The 17,931-nt window shown below is 25.5% G+C and overlaps 1 protein-coding gene across 1 annotated transcript in view; it reads left to right on the top strand.

Moving 5' to 3' along the window:
- The window catches only part of LOC119666545 (formin-binding protein 1-like), a 24,950-nt gene extending 7,532 nt beyond the window's left edge, over positions 1–17,418 (top strand). Inside the window, exons 2-9 of the mRNA XM_038075827.1 lie at positions 4,892–4,942; positions 9,881–10,025; positions 10,094–10,384; positions 10,457–10,635; positions 10,703–10,889; positions 15,549–15,898; positions 15,973–16,107; positions 17,218–17,418. Of these exons, the coding sequence (XP_037931755.1) occupies positions 4,892–4,942; positions 9,881–10,025; positions 10,094–10,384; positions 10,457–10,635; positions 10,703–10,889; positions 15,549–15,898; positions 15,973–16,107; positions 17,218–17,308 (1,429 nt within the window). The 3' untranslated portion in view covers positions 17,309–17,418. The remainder of the gene's footprint in view (positions 1–4,891; positions 4,943–9,880; positions 10,026–10,093; positions 10,385–10,456; positions 10,636–10,702; positions 10,890–15,548; positions 15,899–15,972; positions 16,108–17,217) is intronic.
- The last annotated feature ends 513 nt before the right edge of the window (positions 17,419–17,931 follow it).

The following is a 17,931-nucleotide window of genomic DNA, read 5'->3' as shown; positions in this document are numbered from 1 at the left end:
AGTAAGTTCTTAATATTGCTTCCGTTCTAGAAGCATGTAATAGGCACTATAAATAGAAAAGCGTATCTTTACGAAATGTGATTTCTTTTTCTAATTTTAAGTGAATTAAGTGTTACCACATAAACTAGCAGAAATGCTGATATGAGTACTTTAATTTACTTACATACGTACTCACATCATGAATGTACTCACTGAAAGCTGTCAATCATTCACTTGATACTTAGTGATGTCGACCGCTCATGCCTTTTTGAAAATAGCAAGAAAAAAAATCATTGTAAATAAAAACGCTTAAGAAAATAATGTTAAAGTAAAAAACCAAAGGCCAATTTAATTTTGGTTGTTAACCTTCAAGTCCCCCTTCCGAAGTAGCTTTAGTAATTGACTTGAACATTCTCTTGCAACACGTTCAAGCGCAAGCTCAATTGCATTTGAGCTCGCGAATAAAGCGGCGGCTGACTTAACTGACTTAAAAATTAAATGCTCCGAATGGACCGAAACTAAGAATTACATTCGATATACTATCTCATTCATTATCAGAATAGTGTAAATGCTGTTTTGCATGGTAATTGTTTATTGTTGAGGTAAATTATTTAATTAACCAGAACTGATTAGGTTCGTGTTTATGTAAATAATTTTCAATTTGAAGGTTTATTCAAAAGTTTTTCAATTAATAATTAATTATTTATTGAATCGCATATATTGATATTATTTTGGTAATAAATTTCTGTGTAATATATTATGCCTTGATTTTAATACGAACGAAGGCAAAAAAGTAATAACAATTCCTTAAACGATATTTTGGTATCGAAAAGTAGTAAAACTTTTTAAAATTTTCATTCTTTCAAACTGTACTCTGTGTTTTCGATTCAATACAAAAAATCAGTAAAAAAAATCGATAGTATGTTAGTGCAGATAATCGGCCTTACTATCTTACCAAGATGGAGTTATCCGATATCATAGAAAACTGCCATAGCCAGAAAATGAGTGAAATTTTCTTATTTTTTTGTGATTACCCTCGTCGTCATTACCCTTTGCTCTGGTGGTTGGTTGGTTGGTTGCAGTGGCAAGCCATTAAATAACGTCCATGTACCTTAATTAGCGATTTTTCACCTTTTTGCTATCACATTCTTCGCAAGAACCCTAGTAAGAAAAGTAGAGACTAAATCCATCCCACTGAATTTAGATAATTTAATAGGTCTTTCATCTTCACCGATGAACAGTCTGATATTCTATCAAAGAAGTATCTTCCTAAGAACCTATATCACCTGGACGCTAAAGACGGGCATTCAAAGAGAAAATGTATTATGGTTTTTATTATAGGTGCACCGTGTTAATCTGGAAGTTGCACATAACTTAAGTGCTTTGCTTTTGCTATTGCCAAGTTGTAGATAGAAGAGGAAGGTACTTCTTTTATTAGAAGGAAAATTTTCTTGTAATTCTCTGATCCTTATACCTAATGCAAAATGTTTTCTGTTTAAATAAGTACAGTTGTAGTGACAAACATTTATTACAACACATATTATTTTATGCAAACTTCTAATATTCTTCGTGAATGTTAAAATTAAGGTTCTCTCAGTTTTTCTCATACATACTAATAATTTTTTTCCTTTACTTTATCTTTATGTTTTTTGAATAATTTTGTTTTTAATAATTGATGGCTCGTAGTTACATTATTTAGTGTTTGGTATGTGGAAGAACACTCGTAATATAAGTCAAAGACTAAATAAATAAGTGGAATGGACCACTTTCACTATTATATAATTATTGATCTAGTAATTGATCATTCTCTTGTTTTGAACCATAACTAGTTGATTGGTGGTCAAAATACTCATAACTGATAGAATAATTAATAAAATTTCACTGTCATATAAAAAAAGGAAATAATCTTATTTAAAATGAGATGTTCCATTTTCACATTATGTTACGGGCTCCAAATGTTTCCCTAGCTTTTATTTGTCTCTTTTGTATGTCTTATTGATAGTTGTTATCAGTTGATATGTAGACATCTAAATAAGAGAAGACATACTTAATATCTGTGATTTGACAAAGTCTGTAATACTTATATTAATTAATGTTTTTAGAATAGCATTCTTAACATGATTACTGCGCAATATAAAACATTTTGCCATCACTCTTTTTACTGCATAATATAAGTTTTTCTTCTATTTCAATGAAAATGAAATAATTTAATTTGTAATTTAATAGTTAAAATTGTTTTATTGTATAGCAAAACGGGTTTTTAATAACAAAAAGAATCCATGGCATTTCGTTCTGAACTGTTTTTGCGAATATATAATTTAAAGCAAAATCTTGTTATTAACTGTAGTATATAAATTTATTTTATCATAGCTTTGCGCTCTTTTCCAAAAAGAAATGGAAGAATTGCAAAGCTCTCATCTATTGAAGTAGCGCTACAAATCTTAGAAAACCTTTTTATGTAGACTTCGAAAAACTATTCCAAACTGATATTGGAAGCCTCATTAAATTCTCAAAAGAAATTATAGTAATATAAGCGATAAAGGTAGCTTTTGAATCAAGATTATCCGGATCACATAAATACTACAACATAAATTATTGGGAGAGGGGATTTTTTTTCCATTAGGCGTCTAACATAAGCTACCATATTGTATTTATTTAAAATTTATTTTTATATGTAATAACAGTTTTTTATTGCAGTCCAGATCAAAATTCATAAGTTCTTTCAATCGTCAAACTTATTTCAAACAATGTAGCTAAAAGTTAGAAGACTCATCTATGATAGTTTTCTGTTATGATCACCCATCATTCTGGATATTTTAATGGCCAAACTTATTATATATTCGTAGCTGAAAGTTAAACATTAATCCATAGATTTAATGTTTTAGAATTTTTGTTTCTCTAATTATTGTTGTGTTTTTTTTAAACACGTACAAGGTGTGTAAATATAAAGATAGAACAAATAAGATTTAAAAGCTGTTAGTACGAGGCGTGTTATAAAGTCCTTCAAATAGGGCTTGTCAGTGCTAAACAAACTTTTTGCGTTGTTATCTTAACCCACATTTATTTATTAAACCACTGAAATATATATGTAACATCAATCTTAATAAACTATCCTCATAAAAACTGACCTTTCTCAAAATGAAAGTAAACTTATTTAATTAAACTAAGTTATGAAATAACAAATTTTATAATTTTATTTAATTAAAAACTTATCAGCAATGGGTCGCCTATACACGCCTATAATTCTTAGTATTACATGTACGAATATAAGTTCCATTTGTTATGATTATATTGTAGTAATGCAAAGTTAAATATTTTTGCTAAATGTGAAATTTTTGCAATTAAACACACCTTTAGCAGTTACCGAAGCATGTGTATTCATTTGTCATTCTATTATTAATAGAATAAAAGTTCTCTAATGTTAGTCTGGAAAGTCGGCCTGTTGCTGATGTTCTCCTATTGAAGTTTCGTGTTAATATGTCTCACTTAAAACATACGTTAATAAATGGCACCAATTTGCTCGCACTCATAGAATCAGATAAATTATGTGCTGGCATTTGTGTGATGTTGTCTTTTGAAGAGCTGGTACCGACACTTTGCTGACACACTTTACACATGCGACACTTTTACACTTTTGTTTCTATTATTTCTATTATTTCTCTGCGCCCCTATTTACAATGGGTTAGTGCTAGCTAACGCCTCCCTCCATAAGCCACAACAACTTGTAATGTGATTATACCAAGGGGGTTTCATTTTACACATTGCCACAAATTTGTTGTGTTATGATTTGGTCAGTTTTAATTTTTAGTGTATTTTTCTGCTACTTGAGTAACTTACGAGTATAAGTACATCGCATTGAGGGTGAAAGTACTTTAGACTTTATTTCAAATTCTACTTTGCTTTAATTACATATTTATTTCTACACTTTGTATATCGTTTTACTTAAAGTGTCATTTCTCACAATCCGGAAACATTGTCAACTTATCTTATCAATCTTTGAATTATTTATTTTTTTTTTAATATTATTTTACTTTACTGAAGGTTTTCTTGCTCGAGATAACCGCAAGCAAGCCATCCACTAATCCGCAAATTGTTAAGATTGCAGCAACTCTTCATCTTGCAGTGATGATGAGATTTTTGAGATTTTCTCAAGCTCAAGTTAGCGTGTGACTTCAGTTGCCCTAAGTATATGCTAATCTGTAGTTTGTCATTTTGACTGCATAAAATGTTGTCTCCATTTGTATCTGATTTACTCATATACTATAACGACTCGAACATCATCATAAACATTTGTGGTGGCACTGTCGACTTCGCTCATCTAAGCTCCACTATAAACTTTGTTTTTATTTGCATTCAACTGAGTGCTTTTTTTACCTCACCATATAGCGGCGTTTATTGTGTATTTCAAGTGACTATGAATCTTACATATAAGAAATTCCCATGATTAAATCTGGTAGACCACAAAAATCTACAATTTCTGCAGTTAACTGCTGTATATTGTTTTCCATCTTCATAAATAAGTTCACTAAAAGTTGTCTACTTTCTATATCTCAACTAAAAATTATTATTTTTTTTCTATTATTATTATTGCGTTTATGCATTTTTAATAACTTTTTTGTTTTATGATGCTTTTTACATAGTAAAGATTTCATGTTCCATTAATTTTTTCTTAACTTTCAAAATCAAAACAAAAAAAAAATAAAACATTAAATACGTAACTCTGCATTGCAACACAAAAAGCAAAATAAAAAAAATATGAAAATATATAATTTAATTTATTTAAAAAATTAAATTTATTATTTAAATTAATTATTAGCATAAATTTCACTTAATTTGTTTTTATTGATATATAATAAAATTAATAAGTTTAATTAATTAATTTATTTTCTTTCTTCTCTTAACTGCTTCACAGACGACTAGTGAAAAACTATCAGCCCAAGAAAAAAGAGGAGGAAGATAATGAGTAAGTATTTATGCTAAATGGTTAAGTTAGCTATGTTAAAGATACAAATCTAATCATACATTTCAATTAATTATATTATGACAACATATTTAATTTCGAAATAAACGAAAAAAAAATCGGTTGCATATTGTTAAGCACGTATTTATTTTAGTTTATAATTTATTATTGGCTATTCGCCAATGTTTGAAAAATTTGGCTGCTATTTTCGTATTATTTTGAAAAAACCATGAAGCACAGTAATAAATTTATTTATATATAAAATATGTATAGATTTTATAAGTATAAGTACATAAATATACTTATTCTTATATATAAAAAACAAAAAAAACATATCTAAATAAGAATTGTAGTTGCATTTTAGTGCTTCCAGCTCAAAAAGCAGTATATTTTGTGTTCATATAAATTAACTTTAAGAAAATCTAAAGAAATAATCTTGTTTTGAAATATAATAAATAGAAATATAGCAGTCATATTTTTTATTTTATTAACAAGCATATGTTATTATATATATTACTATTATTAGAAGGGCGAATGTTATGTTGGGGCATATTAGAGAATATGCTCGCTCAGCGTCTAAGCTGGCAAGATTTTTACATACATTTTCATAAAATGAGGTTAGGTTACAAAATGATAAAAATTATTACATACAATTTATAGTTTTAAACATTCATTAAAAATTTATAATTTAAAATTTTTTTAGTCATCTTTTGAGTATTTATTTAACTTAATTTAGTTTTACATTTAGAAAAACAGATGGTTTATCTGTTTTCTTTGATCTTTATAAGTTCTGCATATTTCTTAATGTAATGTCACTGACTTAAAAAAGCATACAAATAATTATTCTCTATTTTATGTATAATTTATTTTCTACTACATTATTATAACTACTCATATTACTTCTCCTGAATGTTATTGAGAAATATATTATCTCATAAAATTATAAATTAGCATTTATTAGATTAGTTTGCCATCTTACTAGTGAAGAATTGGGGTTGTTACGTTAGCTTAGTTTAATAGCAAACTTTATTAATAGATTTTTTCAAAGTCAAACATAACGAAGAAGTTATTTTAAAATAGAAAATGCATAAATATGAGTAATGCATTGCATGACAAAAAACATATTCTTTTAAATTTCCATTTTTGTTTTCTCCCATTATTGTTACAGTGGTCCTCATTAGTGGTCCTTGGATCTTTTTTTAAATTTATATTGCTATATTGATTACTCTATATATTTCTTTGGCCAACACATATTTCTGCTCATTAAAATACTTATTAGAATATTCAATACTGCAGCATGATAAAGCAGTCATAGAAATAAATCGGAAGTATTTAGGTTAATATTTGTCTTAACGGGATACTGGACTATAGGACAGCATAAGTTAAGATCAAATCTGCTGTAGTGCGTGTTCGCCAACACTCGAACAGTACTTGTCTTGTTTATGTGTAAGCTTGTCCAGGCTTGCGCAGAACCAGACTTAAGCTCTTCGGCGTCCTACTCTTTAACATACTCAGTTATATTTCCAATATTTACATTGACTAGATTCTTACCATGAATGCGTCCGGCTGATTCTAATATACCTATCCTTCTACCCAATATTACGAGTGATCTGGAATTAAAATTAATTTCTTAACTAATTGTTGAGGACTCTTTCATCCTTTTATTTCATTTACTTATCTATGGTTATTTATAGCGAATAACCACTAGACCTACACATCCATAGTGTGTGAAAAATAAAGATCACCATGTAAATATTAAGGTTTACATTTGCATTGAGAGGGTATTCGCTATACAAAATAAATACAGTGTTCTAGTTTTTGTATACACGCAAACTCAAATAGTCCTTTTTTTGTTGTTGCTGTAGCAGTCAGACATGACAGGTCCACCACCGGTTCTAGAAATACCTACTTAAACTGATTTTTTGTATGGTTGAAATAAGTTGGAAATTGTGACTGTATTTGAAAATCTATCACGTAGAAAATAATCTCTGCATATCAATGCATTAACTATATGAGTATTTCAGAAAAATATGTGTACATGATGATTCAGTATTGTTTTACGTTGAATATAATAAATAGAAATATAATTTTTAAGAACTTATTTGCAATTTTAAAATATAAATAACGTATATAAATCTATAATACGTTAACTTTATTAAATAAAAACCTTAATTACAAACACTACAGACATATTTTTCATACTCATCTCTCAAAAGTTCAGTGACCATATTACACGCTGACAAAAGCAAAAATGCATTAACCAAATTTTTTATTTAAAAAAATTTTTTTTTAAAACAAACAAAAAAAAAAAATAAATAAAAACTTTTGAAAATATTTATTTTATTTTCTTGCAGTTTTTTATGTATATTTTGCATCATTATGACGCATCAATGCATTTCGTATTTTCTGTATAATTAGCAAAAATTTACATATTGGACTAAAGTGATATACGTGCGTTTTTTTTTTTTGAAACATAAAAAAAGTGTAAATTTTAAAATTCTGGCGCTAAAATTTAGTTTAAATATCATAAATGACATCATTTTGTCCTCGATTGTAAAAACGTTCTTTGCATTTTAATTAAAATATTGAACAATATTTGTAAATTAATAAAAATTCCAAACCAATTTTTAACTGCCATATCAAATGTATAAATATGGTTTTTATTCCTTAAAATACTTTTTCTATTATTCGCATTTTGAATAAATTATGCAAAATGATTATTAATTCAATTTAGCATTTGCGTGCTTTTAAAAGTATTTAAACTAATTTTAATTATATATCAATGTGTGTTCATTTTTATATATTTTTAATTTTAATAGTTTCAATTAAAAGTAATTACACTTAAACTTTGAATATTGAAAACACTTTGAATAGTTATTTTCTTAAAATTTTAAATTTAAATTTAATTTTTGTTTGTGTAAATCTTTTGATTTCTACAACAACGATGATTTACACAACAATTAAAAAATATTATAACAATAATTTTCATTTTGTTTTTTATAAACGGAGATACACAATTAGCTGTGTCTTTGTGATTAGCTATGGATCTCTAAAATCCTGAAATAATTTGTCACGACTTAATCTATAAAAAAATGAACTCCTATATTTTTCTTCGTCTTTCGTATATTATTCTGTCTTCCACTATGTTTTCTAGTTCAGTCAGCCACTGTTGATTCACGACTTCAGAAATGCTTGACATCAAGCTAAATTTTGATGATGGTTAGATAATTCAATTTTACAACAGCGGCTCTGAAGTTCACAGGTTTTATTATTAAAAATCAAATTATAAATAACAATAAAAACAGCTGGTTTTAAACATCATTTGATTTTAAATTAAATAAAAATTAAAAATGTAAACTTTGATCCTACAAAAAAATTATTAGTTGCTTTTCAAAAAAAAAAATTTTTTATACTGTGAGTAAACATTTTGCCCTTTTTCAACACATAAAGTTAAATAGTTAAAACATAACCTATATTGTGAATTAGGTTATAACAACAGCTATTCGTATTAACGTTAGAGTCAAATCCGTTTATGTATTTATTTAAGATTTTATATTTTACTATTACCAAAAACCTCTATTTTCATATATTTTATATATATTGTTTTAGAAAATGTAGTATAAGCATTAAAAAAATGTGTTAAATAAATACAAATAAACATGTATGTATTTGTTAGTAGTAGTGTTAATTTTTTAATTAATAAAATTCAAGTTCTTTGCAAAATTAAACATTTCCATATTAAAATATATTCTGTAAAGTTGAATGTTAACTCATAACAGCGTCCCAACATTATGTTAAAATCTAACGACTGTTAGATTTTTTAACAGAAGCAGTTTGTATGTTTTTGGTTCTATGTTAATGCGATGTTTTTGGCAGTTTATATTTTATGGTACTGCCATGTGAAAAAAAAAATTAATTTTATTTTAAAAAGGCTTAAGTAATATTTTCTATTTTCTTTAATAAATCTTCAATGCTTACAATAAAATAATAATTAAAAAGAATTTTATAGTCACACATTATACAAATTAAAGTTAAATATGTAGTTATTAAAATTATACTAGCTATTAACAGACGCGTATCATAACAACTTTTTGAGTACATATAACATATAGTAAAAAATTTATAAAAATTTTAATTTCAAGATGATGATATCGCTATACTATAAACTACTAAATGTTTTTAATAAATAAAAAGGCATAGAGAGGGGTTATGAAAAAATCTGGCAGTTAATGGAGTGTAAAAGTGGTCAAGTGCACCGACTTAACTAGCCTCAACATAATAAATAATATTTTCTTGAAATTACCTAGATTGCATAAATTGTTCAAATTGATTTTTAAAATTCGTTTTCAATAGAAAGATATTTCGAACAGTAGTTAATTATAATAATAAAATTTTATTATTTACTAATTAGGACACGAGTTCAACTCTTGGTACTTGCAGTGTCAAATAATTATTTACAAATAATTAAATACAAGAAATAATTCCAAGACCACTGATGATGGGTATGTGGCAATACTCCAAAAAAACTTTATGATCTGCCAAAAACTAAATTGATTAATAAATAAAGTTGAACTAAGATTGTTTTTCAACTAAAAGTTGAGAAAACTTTAACAGTAATATTAGGCCCACTACTTTTATTTAAAGGACACTAAAATGAAAACAAGTTAGCAAATGAATACAAGTCAGAATACAAATAGTAGTATTCACAATCTTGAGTAACGAGCTCAGTAACCGAGTAACAAAAAAAATATATTTACTTAAATTATATTTTGTTGATATCCGAACCGAATCATCATGTTATTCGGTTACTCAGATTCCTAGTTAAGATGGCAAATCCATTAATGTTCTTGTGTAACTACTTTAATATCCTATCTGAAAGCAAATCTTATAATGTTAAATTTTTAAAATTTTAAATAATTGTATTATTCATTTCCTTTTCAGATTCTCTTCTTGGCAGGCATTTCGAAATGTGCTGAAAGAAATCGGTGATTTAGCGGGACAACGTGAAGTTGTTGCTGAATCACTACAATTACAAATTATACAAGCGGTAACGCTGCTATCAAAAACATTAAGAGAAGAAAGAAAAGTGAGTGTATTTATGACATATTTCCCATAATACAATAATTGTAATATAATGTATTTTTTTTTTCACAGAAATGTTTAAATGACGGCACAACACTACAACAGAACCTTAATTATCAATTAGGTGCACTAGAACGTGCAAAACGTAACTATGAAAAAGCCTATAGGGACTCAGAAAAGGCCATAGAAAGTTATAAAAAGGCTGATATGGATTTTAATTTAAGTAGAGCAGAAGTGGAACGGCACAAAAATGTTATGACCCAAAAAATACAACAGTCCGATGATGCAAAAAATGAATACGCAAATCAATTACAAAAAACAAATAATTTACAACAACAACATTATAATGTGATGCTACCTGCGGTAATAAAAAACACCATAACTATTTTATTAAAATAAAAAATAAAAAATATTAATATGAAATATTATCTTTAGGTATTTAATCGTTTACAAGAGTTAGATGAGAAACGCACTCGAGGTATACGGGAGTTTATAGTTGGTGCTGCTAAAGTTGAATCAGAGGTAGCACCTATAATAGCTATATGTATGCAAGGTATTGTTAAAGCCGGCGAGTCAATAAATGAAAAAGAAGATTCCTTTAAAGTCATAGAGAGGTTAGTGAGAATTATTTAATTTAAATATTGTTAACTTAATAATATATTTAATAACTTCTCTATATAGGTATCAATCTGGTTTTACGCCACCAATCGATATACCGTTTGAGGATTTATCTAAACAAGATCACGATACATCACAAGATTCACACTACAGTAATATGCAGTCAAACCATTTAACAATGAAAGGCACTATGAGTGCGAATAAACTTAAGAAACGTGTAGGAATATTCAATATATTTGGTAGTAATAAGGTAAATATTTTACATATTTATTATATATAAAAGACTGCAAGTTTCTTTTTAAAATTATGTATTGACATTTCTTTTAAGTCTAAATGTTTTTTTTTTTAATTAGGAATACGCCTAAATTTTGTGTATTTAATTGTTAACTTTACAAATATAAATGAATTAGTTATTATACTTCGGAAGTGTTTCTAAATATTTTTTTATATATCTACATAAAATTTAAATTATTGTCGTGTTAATATAAAAAAAATTTGTCGTAATATAATAGCCACTTTGATAGTTTGATGAAAAGATTAAAAATTTTATTTAATTTAATAACTTATATTGATAGTAAAATAATAGTATATGGTAATAGGAAATAATTTTTTTATTTTAGAAATAATTAAATTAAATAAATAATTTAATGTAGAAAGAACATTTAAAAACCAAAACGTAATTTTTGAATTAATGATATCTACCTTATGTTAATTTACATCTGCAAATAGCCAAAAAAAAAATGAAATTTTGTGCCTGAAATAATTGAATATTATTATAAGTTGTTCGTCAAACTGATATTACTATATAGTGTAGATTTTTTGTGGTTATCGCTCGAAATGACGAGTAAAACCATGAAATTAGTTTGAATCATACTCTGAAAAATATACTCATACCACTTTTGCATTCTTAATAAAGTTAAAGATATCTCACAAGAGGTGGACTATCGCATAAGACTTAACAAATTTTGTTGGTTATTAACCCATCTAAAACTAGGCATATAATTAATTTTAATATTATCGAAATCTGTAATATTGTTCATGTTGTTAGCAATAGAAAACACAGGCAGTAAGTCGAATTTCTAACATCTCGACGAGGTTAGGTGTGGCCGCTGCTACGAGAAAGGGAGAAAATTAAAGTACTATTAGTAATGAATATAGGAATTTGAATATGATTTTCAAAGCTAATAAATTTATTTGACTGATGCAAGTAGTTATTGAATTACTTAAACTGTGAGGAACGGTGTCACATAACATCAGTCTACGAATAATTCTTAACAGGAATCTGTCACAGAATTTCCTTTTTACCTAACCTAATTTTGTATCTACTTGGACAAGTTTCAAATAAATATTATTGTACGAAAAGTAGGATAGAATATTTATTAAATTCAAATCGCTCAATGAAATTACAAGTGATATCACATATCTTAATACATAGAGTTACAAAACTTCGAATATATGTAGTATTAATAGTTAATTTAAAGTCTTATGTGATGATTCCTGTTCTCTATTTCCTAGTTTCGCTTGTCTGATATCGAGTAGGGATTGTCGTTTTCTTATTTTATATTATTACCTAATTAAATAAAAATTATACAATTAATAAATAAATTAAATAATTTTGTGAGTTAAAACCTAATTTTATTGTTAAAGAGATAAATTATTATTTAAATTTTTTTTTTCTTTATTCTTTATTTGTTTATTTTGTAAACATCAATCTATCAATTTAATCTAATCGATTATCGTTCCTTTTTACAAAACTATTTTTACTGATTTAATAAAAATTCATTTATTGTTATATTAAATAATTGACAATTAAGTATACAAAAAATCCATTTTTAAAAGTGTCTATATAATATCCCCTTATGAATAATATATTTAAACCCTTTTTTTTCTTAAATATTTTATGTCAAAATATTTATGAATTTATGTGTTATTAAATAGAAATTAATCATATATTAATTACGAATATGTTAAACTATTTATTTAATATATATCTTCATTACCACAAGCTTAATTGTTTCATTTAAGGAAATCAATTGCTTTTTAAAAATGAATTCTAAGTTTAATTTTTTTACGTGTTTTAAATTTTTTGTTATTTAAGCTTTATTTTATATTTCCTATAAAAATATATTTTTGTAATTATATATTTTTTGTTTTTATTTCTTTAAATGGTTATTGAATTTTTTTTTTTGTAACTTTTTGTAACTTTTTTTATAATTTAAATTTTTCATTGTTTTTAAATTGTTTTTGTTAGTTGCATTTTATATTTTATTGCTTTTTGAAAAACATAATTTAAATTATTATTTGTTGTTGTTATTAGTTTTTAAATGTGCTTTTGTACTTTGTAGATTTTTGTTTTAATATAGAATGTATTTCTTTTTTGTATTTATTTTCATTATTTCTCATGATGTCTTTTCTTTTTATATATTTTTCTACAAACTTTTCCTCATCCACAAATATTGAAAACATGATAAAATTATATATATAAAAATAAAATATATGGACGTTTGTGATAATTTAAATCGTAACTGAATTTTATGTAAGTACCAAATGTCCGAAAAGTGTTGTTTCATGTTGTAATGTTTTAGGCTAAAAACAATTCTTATATTCACACTCAAACCCAAAATGAACAACATGTCAAAAATGCTTTTGTTTTAACTAATTCGAAAAGTTATTTATTGTTGTGTTTAACATAAGTTACAATCTTTATTGTGTTTAACAAATTCTAATAATTGTTTGCGCAATTGCTTTTGTTATTATTTTTTATCGTTTATGTATTTGAAGAAAATATTAGAGAAATAAAAAATTTAAGAGATACCAGCAGTTTTTTCTAATAGATATTTAGAATTTATATGTTTATACCTTCTCATATAATTTCTTTCCAACTAAACGTGTGATATTTGATCTTTAACTAACTTAAGGATTATCAAATAATTTGAGGATCTTCAGCTAACTTAAGAAGCTTCAATTAACTTGCTAATCTTCAACCAGCTTAGGAAACTTTAATAAGTTTGAGAATTTTCAACTAGCTTAATAATCTTCAACTAGCTTGAGGATCTTCAACAAACTTGAGGATTTTCCACTAACTTTTCAAATACCTTGAGAATATTTAGCTAACTTAAATTAAGACATAATCAATTATATTATGTTTGACAGTTATGAATTAAACTTAATAAATAAATAAATTAATAAATTTGTATTAGGATCAATGTTAATTAAATTTAATTAATTTTTTTTTTCTGAATTGTGTCAGTTTGACAAATTTAATAATTGTATATCAAGCAGTTATATATATATACCATAACACACCTTTTTTTATTTAATTGACAAATTTGTCAACTATTTATTGAAACTTGACAGACACAATAAAGACCAATATCATTGAGCAAAAGTATCTTAGCTTCTTTTAAAATCATATTTGAACAGAAGAAGCAAAATTATAATATTCGATATCGAGTGGCATAGTCTCTTTCATAATCTTTTTCTACTTTAATAGAAACGGATGATGGAAATAGATGGATATTTCATCTCAAAGTGACTTGAAAAGGTTGTCCTATTATAAAAAGTGTCTAAATAAAATATTCACTTAAACTATGAATTCAATATTAATGCAAAATATTATAGATTCTGTTATAATATGTTATAACTTCAATTAAAATTCAAAATTCAAAAATAACAACTGTTTTATAATAACTTTTCAAAGGAATTCATATTCATTTAAAAATTGTAACACTATTTATAATATAAAATCATACACGTAAAAAATCTCTAAAATATTTTCTTCTATGACATTTTTTAATTTTTATTTTGTTTTCAAAAAAATCGTTCAAAAATTGGTGCTTCAATAGTCAATAATTAGTCACAAAAATGTAATAACCATAAAATTTTGTATTAAATTGCTAAAGCTTCTAAACCAATAAAAATAAACTACATGTGTTAATTCCTCTAAATGTGTATTTATATTGCATTCTAGTATTTGTTGTTTATCATTGTAATTAATTTTAAATAAATTACGTTTTTATTTAATTCCTTTTTTATAATATTTCTTATTTAACGTTTATATATAAAATTAATTTATTAAATAACTAATTTTTTATATATATTTTTTCTCTATTTTTTTTTTCTTTTTACATCTTATATATTAATATTTTTTTTAAACAAAATATTTTTATAAAAACATTATTTTGGCTTTCAAAATTTAAATTAAAATAATTAATAAATTCTTTTTACATTTTACTAAATTATAAACTTTCATGCAAATTCTCACATATATGTACATATAAACAACATATACACATATATATACAAACGAACACGCCTACAATTTAAACTTCAATCATATAAATGCATTTAAATATGTGATACGATTTCAAAAACTCTGTCGTAGCAACAGAAGATTATTGAAGCCTGTATCACCATGAAGGTATGACTTAACGCTGCTTTATTATTATATACTAACCATTATAAATTAAGTACATATCTATCTACTCTTTGTAATACTCACTATTCTCACTTCATAGATTTTTCCATTTTGGTCATTAAATCACTTTATTACTTTTTGCAATAGTTTAATTATATTTTTTATCACAAAGCAAATATTTTTAATTTTATTATGAAAAATATATATAAAATATAAACAAATATTATTTTAAGTTTGAGTATAATATTAATTTAATAATTAATTTAAAAACTTGCATGGATAATTAAATAATAATTTGTATTTAATGTTTGTCCAATATAATATTTGTACTTTGATTTGTATCACTATTTACATTACCTGTTGTTATTGTTGTAATTGTTCTTAAATCGTGCACTATATCATAAAATAAATATAATTTATTCATTTTATTTAATATATTATTTAATATTTTCGGTTTTTCTTTTTCCAATCCACAAATTTTATTTTCTATAGAATTCATTAACTGCGGACGGCCAAAAGGAAGATTTTAGTGATTTACCACCGAATCAGCGACGTAAAAAGCTACAAGCTAAAATTGCTGAATTGCAACAAAAAATCAGTCAAGAAACAGCTGCACGTGATGGTCTAATGAAAATGAAAGTCGTTTATGAAGCAAACTCATCGCTAGGAAATCCAATGACAGTGGAAGGACAACTGAACGAATCCGAGCACAAATTGGAAAAGTTAAAAATAGATTTAAAAAAATATCAAGGATATTTAGAAAAAGCAAATCAAGTACCCATGGCGAATAATAGTCCGCAAGCGAACCGTAATACTTTCCAAAATGGTCACAGAACATCAAGGTTTGATAAATAAAAATATATTTAAATATATAGAGAGAAAAAGGTAATATATATATATTTTTTTTTTGTTATAGACATTCCAATGGTAGCACCGAAGATAATAATGATGAAGGTGATGACCAGCCTGATGATGCTGGCAGTTTAAGCAGGTCAGATTCAGAGGATAATGTGGCGCAAATACAAAATGGGCATAATAATAACAATAACGGGTACACTCATAAGTCTATGTTTGTTTGTTTTAAGCACCATTCTTTATACATAATTTTCATATTTCTAATTTCTATATACTTTTGTTTTCCTTACTCTTCTTACTATTCATTTAAATTCATTGCACATTTATTTAAATTACTCATTTAATATCAAAAAATTAAAACATATGGGTGTAGAAGAACAAAATCTAAATATATTCGTTATAACCATTTCTATAATTTAATAACGTTAGAATTATTAAAAGTCATTTAATTTTATGTACATATATATATCTCTTTCTAATATTCTATTTCATAATATGGTTTCAGTGAAAGAAAGAATATTGGGTATTACCATAGCATATAGTTAAAGTGTGTTATGTTAGGTTATGTCACGGTTAAAAGCGAAGCCTCCATACAGATCGCGAGTTACACTAGAGCTTTTGTTTTCTAATGCACTATCTTTTCGTATGGAATTGGTCAACTTAACAGTATCTATGTGACGTGTATATTTAATGCCAGAATTAACTGCATCAATTTAACCAATTTATTAAATTTTTTTTTGAGAATTTAGAAAGATTTCTGATATTAGTAGGCTTGCTTTTTGTTGATGCTAAACATTTACAGAATATCAGCTATTTAATAAAAAATAATTCTTGCTTTTCCTTTTCGCACAAGTCGCAAATATCATCAGTCAAACCTTGAGAACACCTTTCCTATTAAGCAATGACCGGCTTAATGACAGGATATAATATTGTCCATTTTGTAGATATAAACATATATTTTTTATGTTTATATAAACAAAAAAGAAATAACTCCTTGGTGGAAGCTAAAATTTTGTTTTTATCTTTTAAATATATAACATAAGTTTTTACCTATTATAAATCAAAAATATATCATTACATTTTAATAGTATTTTGTACTTTAAAATAATCGTGGTAAATTGTTAACGATTCTAAAGCTAGCGTCAAAATGTGTGCCTGTATTGAAATTTATAGACTTGTATATTTATAGACTTGTTCTATGCTTAAATATGTAAACTTTATTGGTATAAAAAGTATACACTACATTTTATACGGCCCATATTTTTGTTGTTTTAATTCATCGAATAAAAGACACATTTTTTTGCAGTGAAAAGAATGAAATTATTGTTCCTCAAAAGAACACGATATATCCGTGCTTGAAGACACTTCGAAAAGATACAAGACTCTTGCATCAGTAGGTATTAAAATTGTAGAATTTTGGTGACATATCATAGTATAATATCCAATGACTTATCGTCTGAATTGTTTGTTTGCTGATTCGTTTGTATAATCGTTATATTATGCATTTTCTTCTCAAATTGCTACGGTGATTATTAAATGTCTGAATTAACTAACTTTATCTTTATAGATTATATATTTATATTTTTCCATGTAGTTAAAAAACACATGTGGTTATATAGATATTTCTTATATAGATATTTATGTAGATATTTTTTATAGATATTTATTAGTTTTAAATAAAATGAACTAATTTTAATGTAATATAATTCAATATAGTAGCTAAAGTTATGGCGTACTAATTTTTTTCACTATATCATTAACTTTGGACTAATCATAAAATGTTTTTCATATATATATATATTGTTTATTATATGTACATGTATCTACTTTAAAGTAATACAATTTCTCTAATGTACTCTCGTCTCTTTATTTTGGTTTTCTCTAAACTCACAATTAAAATTATGGGATTTACTTAAATATTCAAAATTATAAAATACAAAAGTCGCCACAATATGCTAATTTATTTAAAAGTAATTGTAATTTATTATTAATTACTTATTTAATTTTCAAATAATTTTTT

This window comes from Teleopsis dalmanni, chromosome 1 (genome assembly GCF_002237135.1).
Source record: "Teleopsis dalmanni isolate 2A chromosome 1, ASM223713v2, whole genome shotgun sequence".
Lineage (NCBI taxonomy): Eukaryota > Metazoa > Arthropoda > Insecta > Diptera > Diopsidae > Teleopsis > Teleopsis dalmanni.
Note: the sequence above shows the minus strand (reverse complement) of the source record. Positions and strands in the feature narration are given on the sequence as shown.